The sequence below is a fragment of the Chiloscyllium punctatum genome, chromosome 1 (genome assembly GCF_047496795.1).
Source record: "Chiloscyllium punctatum isolate Juve2018m chromosome 1, sChiPun1.3, whole genome shotgun sequence".
Taxonomy (NCBI): Eukaryota; Metazoa; Chordata; class Chondrichthyes; order Orectolobiformes; family Hemiscylliidae; genus Chiloscyllium; species Chiloscyllium punctatum.
Genome location: NC_092739.1, coordinates 7,418,142 through 7,431,951, shown reverse-complemented (window position 1 = coordinate 7,431,951; position 13,810 = coordinate 7,418,142). Strand labels below are relative to the sequence as shown.

At 39.2% G+C, this 13,810-nt stretch overlaps 1 protein-coding gene across 3 annotated transcripts in view; it reads right to left on the bottom strand.

Annotated features, from left to right (window-relative positions):
* The window catches only part of lrba (LPS-responsive vesicle trafficking, beach and anchor containing), an 894,965-nt gene that overhangs the window by 76,257 nt on the left and 804,898 nt on the right, over positions 1-13,810 (bottom strand). For all 3 annotated transcript variants that reach the window (XM_072561970.1, XM_072562677.1, XM_072563520.1), the window contains 2 exons: positions 2,949-3,038; positions 153-330 (listed from right to left, as the gene is read on the bottom strand). In XM_072561970.1, the coding sequence (XP_072418071.1) occupies positions 153-330; positions 2,949-3,038 (268 nt within the window). The remainder of the gene's footprint in view (positions 1-152; positions 331-2,948; positions 3,039-13,810) is intronic.

Genomic DNA, 13,810 nt, shown 5'->3' with positions numbered 1-13,810 from the left:
GATTTTTCTAATACCATCATTTCAACCAAATATTAGTACATTCAAATAGTTAACAAAATATTTAATCATTACTGATGCCAGAACACCTCAACACACACAGGACATGCAAAAATTAGCAAACCTAGGTTTTTCAATAATGTCTCTACACTCACCGGTAACATTATGCCACTTGTTCACAGCAAACAGCCTGCTAGCAGTTACTGTGATAATGGCAGGTACAGCCAGGCCCAGCTGAGTGTTGGCAGCAACGTGGGTGACTGGGGAGTTAGATGGGAACTTGAGTACCATGATGACATCCTGCTGCATCTGGTCTGTGAACATCAGAGGAGTCTGCAGGAGGAGATACTATTCAGTGGCAAAACCCCAAATCAAAAACAAATAAAATCAAAAAAGGTGATGGGAAAGAGAAGAAAGCAAGAGGAAGAATGACAAATAGGAAGAAATAGGTTAGCAGCAGGAAGCAGAGTATGGGTGCATCTACAGTGAAGGGGGAATACAAATCTTACAAGTATTTGGGATTGAAATTCTAAATATTATAAAATAATACATTGCTTTCATGAGAGAAAAATTTCAAGTATTTTAAATACAGAAGAAATTTTATTCAGTGCAGAGAATAGAGTTGTGTAAATTTAAAAACATAAAAGTGTAAACAAACTTCTAAAATTTTCAAGATGTAAAGGGCATTTATTTACATACATTGCAAATAATAAACTAACATTGGTGAAAATTAAAGTGGAGGTTTGAGTTGTGGAAGAAAAAAAAGACATTTCAGACAGAGTAGAAACTGAAAATAAATTCAAGGCATCAGTGAAGAATAATGGGTTAAGGCTTTAGACAAAGAATAGAATACATAAAAATACTTGTATTTGTAATATTGAAACATCTTAAAACATTTCACACACAATTACAGTCAGGTGAAACAGCAAATTACTCCACTTCATAGAAAACTACAACTGGTAAACAGCCACTCTGAAGACATAAACAAGAAATTGAATTCAACCGGATGTCATCGGAAGACAAAGTAAAGGAAGAATCATCACAACCCATACTTGCATTGTTAAAGCAGGAATTCGATTTTTGGAGCATAAAGAAAGGACCAAAAATAATGTTGATAATAAGCTTCAGTGACACCCTTCTGTGAGAGTGGCTAAAAGCCAATCAATATTATGAGTTAATCCTCCCCAGACACTCATTCAATTAAAGGTGTCAGTAATGCCTCATCTGATGTAGCCTCAATTAAATCCAACTATCTGATCCACTGAAAGCACTAGGGGATAGGCCAACAGAAACCTCAGCAGACAAATATGCATTGTACGTTTGTCTACTAATTACCACACCTGGTATAAATTACCACTGATGCACATTGCACAGCATGACACAACCTTATTTTCTAAAATCTGTGTCTCATTTTGAAAGCTAATTTGCTTGGTGAAACTCAATGAATTTTTATCAGGTGATTTAAAGAATAAAGGGAAACTATAATTTTGACAGAAGGAAAGCACCCTGGCCTTAGTTATTTTGGTAAAGTCTTTAACTCCATTCCAGCATCAAATGCAACATGCTTTGTTCTCTTCTCTCCACATTTGCTAGCTGATAGATTGATGTTTCTCTGCTATGCTGATCTATTTTTGCATTCTTACATTGTAAAAGAACAGCCAAGGGTTATGTGCCTTGATTCTCCTAAATGACCTCTGGTAATTTGGATATATCAGAAAGTCATTATGTGGAAGCTGGGCCGGTATTCAACCACTTGCATGGCACAGAGGACTAATAAATGTGCTTTGCCATCCAGTCTCCTCTTTCATAAAAGGAGCAGGAGCATTAGGGATAAAACATTTAGTATTATTATTCTTAAATAACTAATCTGCCTATATAGTACCATACAAAGCCTACCGAAGTTCCCAGGTATGGTCTACATTTGCACGCCTTAGCTAATCATTGTAGGACCAATATTATTCCCCGTAGTGTTATATGGTTAACTTCTGGTCACTTCTATTACCTATATTTTCAAATAACTTGAAACAAAACTACATTTGGCATCACCTCTTACATGTGAAGAAGCAAAAAGTTCCTTGGACCTAATGCTGAGAAAATGCCAAGGTTAAAAACACAGGTACTTTACCATGTCAAGACTAAATGCAAGTCTACTTTATATCTAACTTTTGAATGTAAATTGCTTTGCACACTTTCACCTTTGAAGCTCATGCCTGACACTAGGGTATATGCTTATTAGCAATGGTGGGACCACTGGCACTTTATTCAAGTACTTGTTCTTATGTTTGAGTACAAGGAGGAGATAGTGTTTGCAAGATTTGAGGCCACCACAATCAAGCCTTGTCTGTCCTTCCATAGCATTCCAGCGGAGGTCCCTGGATAGTGACCAGTCGTCAAGCTTCACCACACTCTAACCTTAGGACACTAAAGGAAACAATATTGGCCTTACAGTACTTAGCTAAAGCATGCAAACATAGATCATACTTGGAAACTTCAGTAGGCTTGGTTTGATATCATACTGATAGATGTAATATACTTACCAAGACAGATGAAGAATTAGGAGCAATAACATACTACATATAAAATCATTCAAAATACATATCAGATAAATTCAAGAAACATAGCATGATTTCTAAGATTTCATGACATAAGTACACTACTCAGCATCTAGCCTATAACAATGTAGTGACAATAAATTATTGGAGCTTTTGTTAACACAGAAGTTTCAGTTAACATACATCTAATTTAATAAAATATACAGTAGTAGGCCATATAGGGGTTCCTCTTAATAGCTTGTAATAATTAAAAAGATATTCAAGTGCAAGGCAGCACAAATGAGTTTAGCATGAAGACAATTGGATGGTTCTTCAAAGTAGGCAACACCAACCCCATATTTGGAATTAGATTTAAGGAGCAGCTGGACATGCCTGGTTACTAGGGTATAATATACTTACCACTTGCATGGCAGAGCTTCTGGGAGGATGTGGCTCTATTAAAAGTTGGGAAGGAGTTTGACCAAAGCTACGAATTTGAGCTTCAACTGCCTGCAGGAAAGACACAAGCATATGATAAAAGTGCTGATCATAGGCATTAGGAACTAAATGGTCACCTGAAAATGTCATGCAACACGTCTGGATTACATCATACTGAAAATCAAGCCCGTATGTTCCCTCTGGTTGGGAGCTTGGCACTAACACCTAGGATTATCTCATCACTTAACTGTACATGTTATTTCCACGAAACACTCTTAAAACATTCTCATTCCCACTCCCCCACCCCCCATTTGATAAGAAACAGAAACTGGCTGTTACAGCCATAATTCTGACCTTGCCTTTGTTTTGTCTCTCAGAGTGTACTGCCTCCTGGTTTTGCATTTCTTAGTAAATAAGAGCAGAACTAAGCTTAAACATATATTAGCATTTTCTATGCCAGATGGCTGATTGAATATAACTGAGTGTGGCAACAGTGAAATACAGAATGGTTCATCAGTAGTGACTTTCCTGCTCAATAAGATGCAAATGTAAACAAAGGAGCTTTTTTGTACTCTGTTCAATATCTTCATCTATTCAGATTTTCAGTGGTTTATTATACATTTCAAATATGACATTTATTTCCAGGATGTTTAATAATCCCTTTCAGTCCTGAAAATTATTCTGCCTTGATCAAATTGCATGCTTTTTCTGGCTGGAACATTTGCAATTTTTTTTAATGTTATTGAATGACATGAGCAAAATATGTTGATTTCAAGACAAATTAAAACAATTACAAAACAGTGTGTTTTTAATCTTGATCTAGAAATATGATTGCAGTATGTAAAGTGTTTCACCTTAAATTCTACAGTCATTTTACCCACACAGACCAGGCATACTCTTCCCTAAGTCAACCATTTTTCTTTTAAAAAATGAGGATATGGTAGAAAGAAAAAAGGCTGAATCTTATGCTGAGTTTATGCAAGGATTTTCCCTGTGAGCCCCAGCTGGCTTTGTTGTATTATCTTTCCAAACTTGTTTATTATCGAGGTCCCACATGTGGTGCTCCTCTCATCTTATTCTCCCACAAGTAGAATTACTGGTCATTGCAGGCCCTCCTGGATTCCTGGTGCTGGCACCATCTTTAAAGCCTTGCTGTGCATATGGTCACTCTGGTATTCTCCAGCTGCCCTGCAAATTCTGTTTCATTTGTCCTGGACATACTGGTCAGAGGATAACTGGAATCTTGTTTTGCTGACATGGATCTGGGAGCCCTGCTGGATGGGAGGTCTGTGCAGTCACTGCCCATTTAATGTGCCATGAAATATTGGTGACTGATGGAAGTCTGGAGGAGCAAGTGGCAAGTTAGAGTTGCCAGGTACCCATTTTATTTTCAAATCGAGAATTATTGTTGTCCAGTTTCTATCCAGAGAAGGGAGAATAGGAAACTGTACACTAATGAGGTGACACAATGTAGTGCATGCTAATACATGCAAAGTAGGCACCATGCTGTTCTCTTGTGAGAATCAGGTCTTGCCATTCAATACTTGGTTGGAAAATTCGACATTTTGCTCTTGATAGCATATAGCTTCTCACTGCAAACCTCCCGTGATTCTCACAACTTACTCACCAATGCCCAGGTCATCCAGTATCTGAGAGGATTCTGCTCCTAGTCCAGATTGAAAAGTTGTCTTCATGTACTCAATTTTAGTTTAAAGAGAATAAAATTAAGAAATGCTCCTCAATATTTTTGATGATAATAAAGCTTCTTTTGAATTCCACACCCCCACCCCCCCCCAACCCCTGTCAACCAAAATTAAATCAAAGGATTTATGCAAAGGGTTTACCTTTCTTCAAATATTCGGATATATGTATTTTAAAAAAACTCGAATACTGATGAAATTCCACACGTTGATTGAATTTCACTTTATAGTGATCATGTTAAGTTGTCTGTTTCAGGAATACAAACTACTCCTGCTTCTTTGTGACTACGATAAAGCTGAACTATTCCCTATCCTGACGCCCTATTAACTGATCTGCTGCTTTTGACATAGCTGACCATATCATTGTTCCTGACACACTTCCACTGATACCAGGCTGTGTGACACTGCACTCACCTGGTTGTGTTCTTATCAATTTAATCACTTTCAGTGTCTCAATTGTTTCTCAAGCAATGGTTTTTCTTCCTGCTTTTGTACTATTATCTATGGTCCTTTATGAATCTTGACCCCCTCCAAATTTTATGTATATGCTGCCACCCAGTATCATGATTGGACAAAGCATCAATTTCCAAATGTGTGCTGATGACACCTAGGTCAATCTCATCGCCACCTCTGTTGATGCCGCCAGACCCTTGAAATCGGTGCTTCTCAAATATTTTCTCTCTGTGACTCCATTCGAAAATTGTCATGACTTCTTACAGTAGAGTGGGAGTACAGTTGTTGCAATGTCTTGTCAGAACTCCACAATAACCATTGCTGCCTCAAAGCTCACAACCCCAAAATTTCAGTTCACAATGCCACCTGGAGTCCCAACTCTTACTTTGGAAAGCACTGATCTATCCTGCCACATTGCTTGTCCAAAATGCAGTATTGGATGTACAAAGTTCTTGAAGTACGATTTGTAAATATAAAGCCAACATCTTTAGCCTGTGTCACAAATACCGTGTCCTAGATTCAATATCATGCCTCTCCATGGAAACAGTTTAAGACTCACCCTGATTGTGCATAACTTTGCTGTCATATTAGCCTGAAATGGGCTGCTGGCTCACTCTGATGAAGGGCTTATGCCCGAAACATCGATTTTCCTGCTCCTCAGATGCTGCTTGACCTGCTGTGCTTTTCCAGCACCACATTCTCGACTCTGATCTCCAGCATCTGCAGTCCTCACTTTCTCCCTGCTGACTACACATCCATACCATGAGAAAATCACCAATTACTACATACATAAACTCTACTTTGCACCTGTTTCAGCTCATTTGCTGCTGCAAGTCTCATCCATATCTTTGTTATTTGTTATCTTGACAATTCCTAAGCATTCCTGGCTCGCCTCCCATTTTCTACCCTGTGAAATTCTGAGGTGATCCAAAACTCTGTATCCTATCCTAGCCAATTTCCATTCACCTACCACTCCATTTCCAGCCGATAATGACTTCAAATCAGGCAATAACTTGATTTTAAAATCTCTAATTTTCAAATTCCTTCATGGTTCTACATGCCTCATCTCTAATCCCTTCCAGCACTACAACTCAGATATTTATTTTCCTCTCATTGTGGCCTCTTTATTTAGATCACTACTGACAATTCTAACTTCAGCTGCCAATGGCCTGAAACACTTGAATTTCCTTTCGAAATAATTTCCAGCTTTCAAAACCATTTCAAGACACTCTCTACAAACTTCTCTCTCACCAGGATTGCACGAAAACATCTCATGTGGATTGGTTGAAAAACCACATTGTAAGTTGAGCAGAACTACACAGGTCAAGAATGAAGCAACATATAGGTCAAGAGTAGAGCTACATAAAGCAAGCAGGAATGGAGCCACATAAAGGGAAACCCAAAGGGCAGAGCTATGTAAAGTTGGCTGCAAGTGGTGTGAGGCAATGTTAAGCAGGCTGGAAGCAGGATAAAGCAGTTGAGAGTGTTGTTGAACTGCACTGAGCAGAATAATATAATTGCAGGCAGAGAGTGGAAAAATCAAGACAGACATTGCATGAGGCAGATAGCACTAGAGTCAGAAATAATAATGGGTTAGGCAGCAAAGTAAATTGTAAATTAGAGTTGCATGTGAATATACAGAGTGGAGAAAATAAGGTTGATGAGCTGTAGGCTCATATAGCAATGTGGGAATATAACATTGTGGCAAGAATGCTGACCTTGCTCAATAAAAAACAGAATGTGGAGTTGCTCGTGTTGGACTGGGGTGGACAAGATTAAAAATCACACAACACCAGGTTATAATGCAACACGTTTATTTGGAAGTACAAATGTCTACTTCCAAATACATCTGTTGGACTATAACCTGGTGTTGTGCGATTTTAACAAAAAAGACAGGACTGAGTTCTAAATATTCCTGGATATAATGTGCTCAGGAAGGATAGAGAGAAGGATATCCTGATCATGGAGAACAGTGTGTGGTGTTGGAAAGGATAACCCAGAAGAATCGTGGTCACAATCTATTGGCTAGAACTGAGAAAACAAATAGTAGGTTTGCAGATGACATCAAAATTGGTGATATAATGGACTGTGAAGAAGGTTATCTAAGATTACAAGGAGATCTTGATCAATAGGGTCAATGGACTGAGGAATAGCAGATTAGAGTTTAATTTGGATTAATGCAAGTTATTGCATTTGGTAAAGCAAACAAGGACAGGACTTATATAATTAAAAGTAGGGCCTTAGGTAGTATGGCAGAACAGAGAGATAAAGGGTTCAGGTACAGATTCTTTGAAGTTTCCATCATATGTAGGGTGGTTAAGAAGGAATTTCGCATGCTTGCCTTCAATGCTCAGACGTTTGTGTGTGGGAGGTGGGTGATCATATTGATGTTGTACAGAATGTTGGTGAAGCCTCTTCTGAAATACTGCTTCCAGTTCTGGTCGTCCTGTTACAGGTATGATATTATTAAGCTGGAGAGGAGTCAGAAAAGATTTACCAGGATGGTGCCAGGAATAGACGGTTTGAATTATAAGCAGAGGCTGGATTGGCTAGGACTTTTCTCACTGGAGTGTAGGAGTTGAGGAGTGACCTTATAAAACTCTATAAAATAATGAGGGGTTTAAATTAGATAAATAGCAGGTGCCTTTTCCTGAAGATGGGGGATTTCAAGACGAGGGAGCATATTTTTAAGGACAGAGAAGAAAGATTTAAGAAGGATGAGGACAATTTTTTTTAACATAGAGCAGTTCATGTGTGAAATCAACTTCCAGAAGTGATAGATACAGGTACAGTTATAACGTTTAAAAGACATTTGGATAATTACATGAATAATGTTTGGAGAGATACAGGCAAATGCAGGCAGGTGGGACAAGTTTAGTTTGGGGTAATGGTTGGCATTGACTGGTTGGAGCGAAGGGTCTGTTTCTTCTGCATGACTCTATTGTGTTATTCTATAACTTCAAATCGACTGGGAAAGATGTAGGGGAACTGCAAGGAAATTAGAGATGCAAAACTATAATAGGGTCTTCAATTATCCTAATATAAATTGGAAAATTAGTAAAGGGAAGAAAAGGAGAAGAATCTATAAAGTTGGTTCAGGAGAATTTTCTAGATTAGTATGATTCCAGCTCAACAAGGAAGGAAACACTGCTGGATCTGATTTAGGGAAATGTGATGGGTCAAGTGAGTCAAGTGTTATAAGGGAGCTTTATTGAAGAAATATTAGAGTGCTTGAAATTGGCGATGGAAAAGGATAAGGAAATCCAGAGTAAAAGTAATTATTTGGGAAAGGAATATCTTCAATGGGAAGAGTGTTGATTTGGCCCATTTAAGTTGAAACAATGAGTAGGGAAAAAATATTAATACATCAACTTCATATTTTTAAACAAGAAATAATTTGGATACATTAAAGTATAGTACTACAAGGGAGAGCAATAGGATGATGAAAGTAAGATGACACAGAAAAGGTGCACAAGTGCCAATGTCAGATGGATAACGTAATTATGAATCATGAAGAATATTGAAATTTCAGAGGGTAAGTGAGAAAAGAAAGTCAAGAGAGAGTATAAGAAGAAACCGTCAGGTAACAAAAGTGGAAACCCAAAAGTCTTTTGATAAGCATGTAGCAAATAAAAGGATGGGAAAAGGAGGAATGGAGAAAATTAGAAATCAAAAAATGCTTTGAATCAGGAGAGGTAGGCTTTGCTGAGATGTTAAATGAGTACTGTCTTGCAGATGGAGAATGTTCTGTCCAAATCATACTGGAAGAAGAGGTGGTTGAATTGCTGAATGAGGAAAGAGATATTAGCTAGCTAGCTGTATTTAAAGTGGAGAAGTCAACAGGACCAGATCAAATACATCTAAGGATGCGGAGTGGTAAGACAGAAGTACTAGCCATGTCTTATAATCATCATTAAATACAGGGTTGGAGGCCAGAGGGCTGGAGAGTTGCAGATAGAGTCATAGAGATGTACAGCATGGAAACAGACCCTTTGGTCCAACTTGTCCATGCTGACCCCCAGCATCCGGCCCATATCCCTCCAAGCCATTCCTATTCATATACCTATCCAGATGCCTTTTAAATGTTGCAATTGTACTAGCCTCCACCACTTCCTCTGGCAGCTCATTGCATATAAGTACCACCCTCTGTGTGAAAATGTTGCCCCTTAGGTCTCTTTTATACCTTTCCCCTTCTACCCTAAACCTATGCCCTCTAGTTCTGGACTCCCCCACTCAGGGAAAAGATTTTGCCTACTTATCCGATCCATGCCCCTCATGATTTTATAAACCTCTAGAAGCCTCCACGCTCCAGGGAAAACAGCCCTAGCCTATTCAACCTCTCCCTGTAGCTCAAATCCTCCAACCCTGGCAACATCCTTGTAAATCTTTTCTGTACCATTTCAGGTTTCACAACATCTTTCTGATAGGAAGATCAGAATTGCATGCAATACTCTAACAGTGGCCTAACAAATGTCCTGTACAACTGCAACATGACCTCCCAACTCCTGTACTCAATACTCTGATCAAACAATGAAACATACCAAACACCTTCTTCACTATCCTATCTACCTGCAACTCCACTTTCAAGGAGCTATGAACCTGCAATTCAAGGTCTCTTTGTTCAGCAACTCTCCCCAGGACCTCACCATTAACTATATAAGTCCTGCTCTGAATTTCTTTCCCAAAATGCAGCACTTTGCATTTATCTAAATTAAACTCCACCTGACACCTCTCAGCCCATTGGTTCATCTGATCAAGGTCCCGTTGTAATCTGAGGTAACCTTCTTCGCTGTCCACTACACCTCCAATTTTGATGTCATCTGCAAACTTACTAATTATACCTCATGCTCACATCCAAATCATTTATATAAATGATGAAAAGTAGTGGACCCAGCACCTTGTGGCATTCCATTGGTCACAGGTCACCATCTGAAAAACAACCCTCCATCACCACCCTCTGTCTTCTACCTTCGAGCCAGTTCTGTATCCAAATGATTAGTTCTCCCTGTATTCCATGAGATCTAACTTTGTTAACCAGTCTCCCACGGGGAACCTTGTCGAACGCCTTACTGAAGTCCATATAGATCACGTCCACCGTTCTGCCCTCATCAATTCTATTTGTTACTTCTTCAAAAAACTCAATCAAGTTTATGAGACATGATTTCCCACATACAAAGCCATGTTGACAATCCCTAATCAGTCCTTGCCTTTCCAAATACATGTACATCCTGTCCCTCAGGATTCCTTCCAACAACTTGCCCACCACCGACATTAGGCTCACTGGTCTACAGTTCTCTGGCTTGTCCTTACCACTTTTCTTAGACAGTGGCACCACCTTAGCCAACTCCCAATCTTCCAGTACCTCACCTGTGACTATTGATGATACAAATATCTCAGCAAGAGGCCCAGTAACCACTTCCCTCGTTTCCCATAGAGTTCTAGGGTACACCTGATCAAGTCCTAGGGATTTATCCACTTTTATGCATTTCAAGACATCCACCAGTAATATGGACATTTTTCTAGATGTCACAATCTATTTCCCCACATTCTATATCTTCCATGTCCTTCTCCACCATAAATACTGATGCAAAGTACTCTTTAGTATCTCGCCCATCTCCTGCAGCTCCACACAAAGGCCACCTTGCTGATCTTTGAGAGGCCCTATTCTCTCCCTAATTACCCTTTTGTCCTTAATGTAATTGAAAAAGCCCTTTGCATTCTCCTTAACTCTGTATGCCAAAGCTATCTCATGTCCCCTTTTTGCCCTCCTGATTTCCCTCTTAAGTGTACGCCTGCTGCCTTTATACTCTTCTCAGGATTCGCTCAATCAATTCTGTGTATACCTGATATATGCTTCCTTCTTTTTCTTAACCAAATCCTCAAGTTCTTTAGTCATCCAACATTCCCTATACCTCACAGCCTTTCCTTTCACCCTGACAGGAATATACTGTCGCTGAACTCTCGTTATCTCATTTCTGAAGGCTTCCCATTTTCCAGCCGTCCCTTACCTGTGAATTGGCATTGCTCCAATTTAGAACTTCAATTTTTTAGATCTGGTCTATCCTTTTCCATCACTATTTTAAAATGAATAAAATTATGGTCGCTGGCCCCAAAATGAAGCCAAACAGAGAACAGCCAGGGAATTCCTAGAGGCATGGCACTCATTTACAGATTCTATCAACAAACACATCGACCTGGACCCAATATACCGGCCACTGCAGCGGACAACTGGAACTGACAACTGGAAGTGGCAGAGACAAACCACTATAAATGCCGGAGGAAACATCACTGAAGCACTTCACAGGAGGCTCCCAAGCACTGAGGATGTCACCTAGACAAGGGACGAAATGTCTGCAACACAAATTCCCAGCTCGGCGAACAGAACCACAATGACGAGCACCCGAGCTACAAATCTTCTCTCAAACTTTAAACTAGGACAGTCCTAGTCTATGTTTGGAAATTTAAGATCCCCTATCATAACCACCCTATTATTCTTACAGATAACAGAGAACTCTTTACAAGCTTGTTTCTCAAATTCCTCTGACTATTAGGGGTCTATAATACGATCCCAAGGTGATCATCCCTTTCTTATTTCTCAGTTCCACCCAAATAACTTCACTGGATGTATATCTGGGAATATCCTCCCTCAGTACAGTTGTAATGCTATCCCTTCTCAAAGACACCACTCCCCCTTCTCTCTTGCCTCCCCTTCTGTCCTTCCTTAGCATTGTATCCTGGAACATTAAGCTGCCAATCCTGTCCATCCCTGAGCCATATTTCTGTAATTACTATGATATTCCAGTCCCATGTTCTTAACCATGCCCTGAGTTCATCTGCCTTCCCTGTTAGGCCCCTTGCATTGAAATAAATGCAGTTTAGTTTATCAGTCTTACCTTATTCTCTGCTTTGTCATGTTACAGCTTTGTTGAAAAGTGGTGTAAGAATAAACCCAGCAACTACAAGGTGGTGAGTTTCAACTCAATATTGGGAAAGTTTTAACAAATGATTACTCATGAAAAACATTATACACCCACTTGGACAAAAGCGGGTTCATTAAGGAAAGCCAGTTTACATTTGCTAAAAGCAGATCAGATTTCACTGATTGATGAGGTAACAGAAATGGGTTAATGAAAGTAATGCAGTTGACGTGATGCACCTAGATTTCCAAACGCTGAAAAGACAAGTTTGTTATCCAAGTTAAACACCATGGCAGAAAAGGAACAGATACAACGTTGGCCAAGTGACAGATTTGTGACAGATGGCTACATGTCAGACTGGAGTAAGGAATATAGCAGAGTTCCCTATGTCATAGAGATGTACAGCACGAAAACAAACCCATCGGTCCAACTCAACATCTATGCCGACCAGATATCCCAACCCAATCTAGTCCCACGTGTTATGTGTCAGTGCTAGGACCACTAATTTTCTTTCATATACATTAATGAACTAGACATAGTTGTACATAGCACAAACTAAAAGCTTACAGATGACTCTAGGCTTGGATGTATAGTTAAATAGCCAACTTATGTAGAACTGCAAACCTCACTCCTGATGAATGGCTTATGCCCAAAATATCAATTCTCTTGCTCCTTGGATGCTGCCTGACCTGCTGTGCTTTTCCAGCACCACACTCTCAACTCTGATCTCCAGCATCTGCAGTCCTTACTTTCTCCTGCAAGATGGCATAGGCAGTTTAGCAGAATGGCTTGACAAGTCACACATTAAATTTAATGCAAGGAAATGAGCGAGGTGAGACACTTTGTTCGGAATAATGAAGATGCAAGATGATGCAATAAAAGGGAGATTCCTAAAAAGGCTAGAGGGACCTGAGGGAATCAATGAGCAAAATTATTGAAAGTGGCAGGACAAGTTAAGAACACAGTTAATAAAGGGGAATAAAGTATAAAAGCAAAAAAGTCAAGCAAAATTGTACAAAACATTGGCTTGTGTGTCTAATTCTAGGTACCAGATTTTAATAAAGACGTAAAGGCATTAATGAAAGTGCAGAAAAAAATCATTAGAATAGCTTCAATTGTTGAAGATTGAAGAAGCTGCAGCTGTTCTTCTTGCAAAAGAGATTTGATACAATTGTTGAATATTATGAGGAGGATGGATAGAGTAGACAGAGAGAAAATATTCCCACAGGTGGGTTGAGATCAAGAAGGTACCAATTTAAAGTGACTAGCATGAGAACCTTTTAGTATATGGAATGCAGTGCCTGAAAGTAGTGTGATGCAAGTAAACTCAGTTATGAACTTGAAAAACGAATTTAATAATTATCGGAGAAGTATTTGCAGGGACATGTGGAAAAGGCAGGGGAATGAAACAAGATGACTTACCCTTGCAGATAGCCAGCACAGACAAGACAGGCCAACCATTCCATAGATCAACAATTCTATAACAGTAATGTGAACAGTCCGGGAATGTCTTACTTTGCAAAAAGAGGCCATAAGAATAAATTTTGTTGTAGTTACTATCCTTAAAATTGCCATCACTTTTTGCCTCCTTGAACAATTAAAGAAAAAGCAATGATGCTTCTGTATCTCTTATTTGTGGAGAAGGTGAAAGTCACTGTATTCATAAACTGTCAACTCTATAAACAAGATCTGATGTTACTAAACTGCCACAGCAACAAACAGCCTGGAAAAGAACGTGCAGCATCTTAAATAATAAATTTTGCTTCATCTCAGT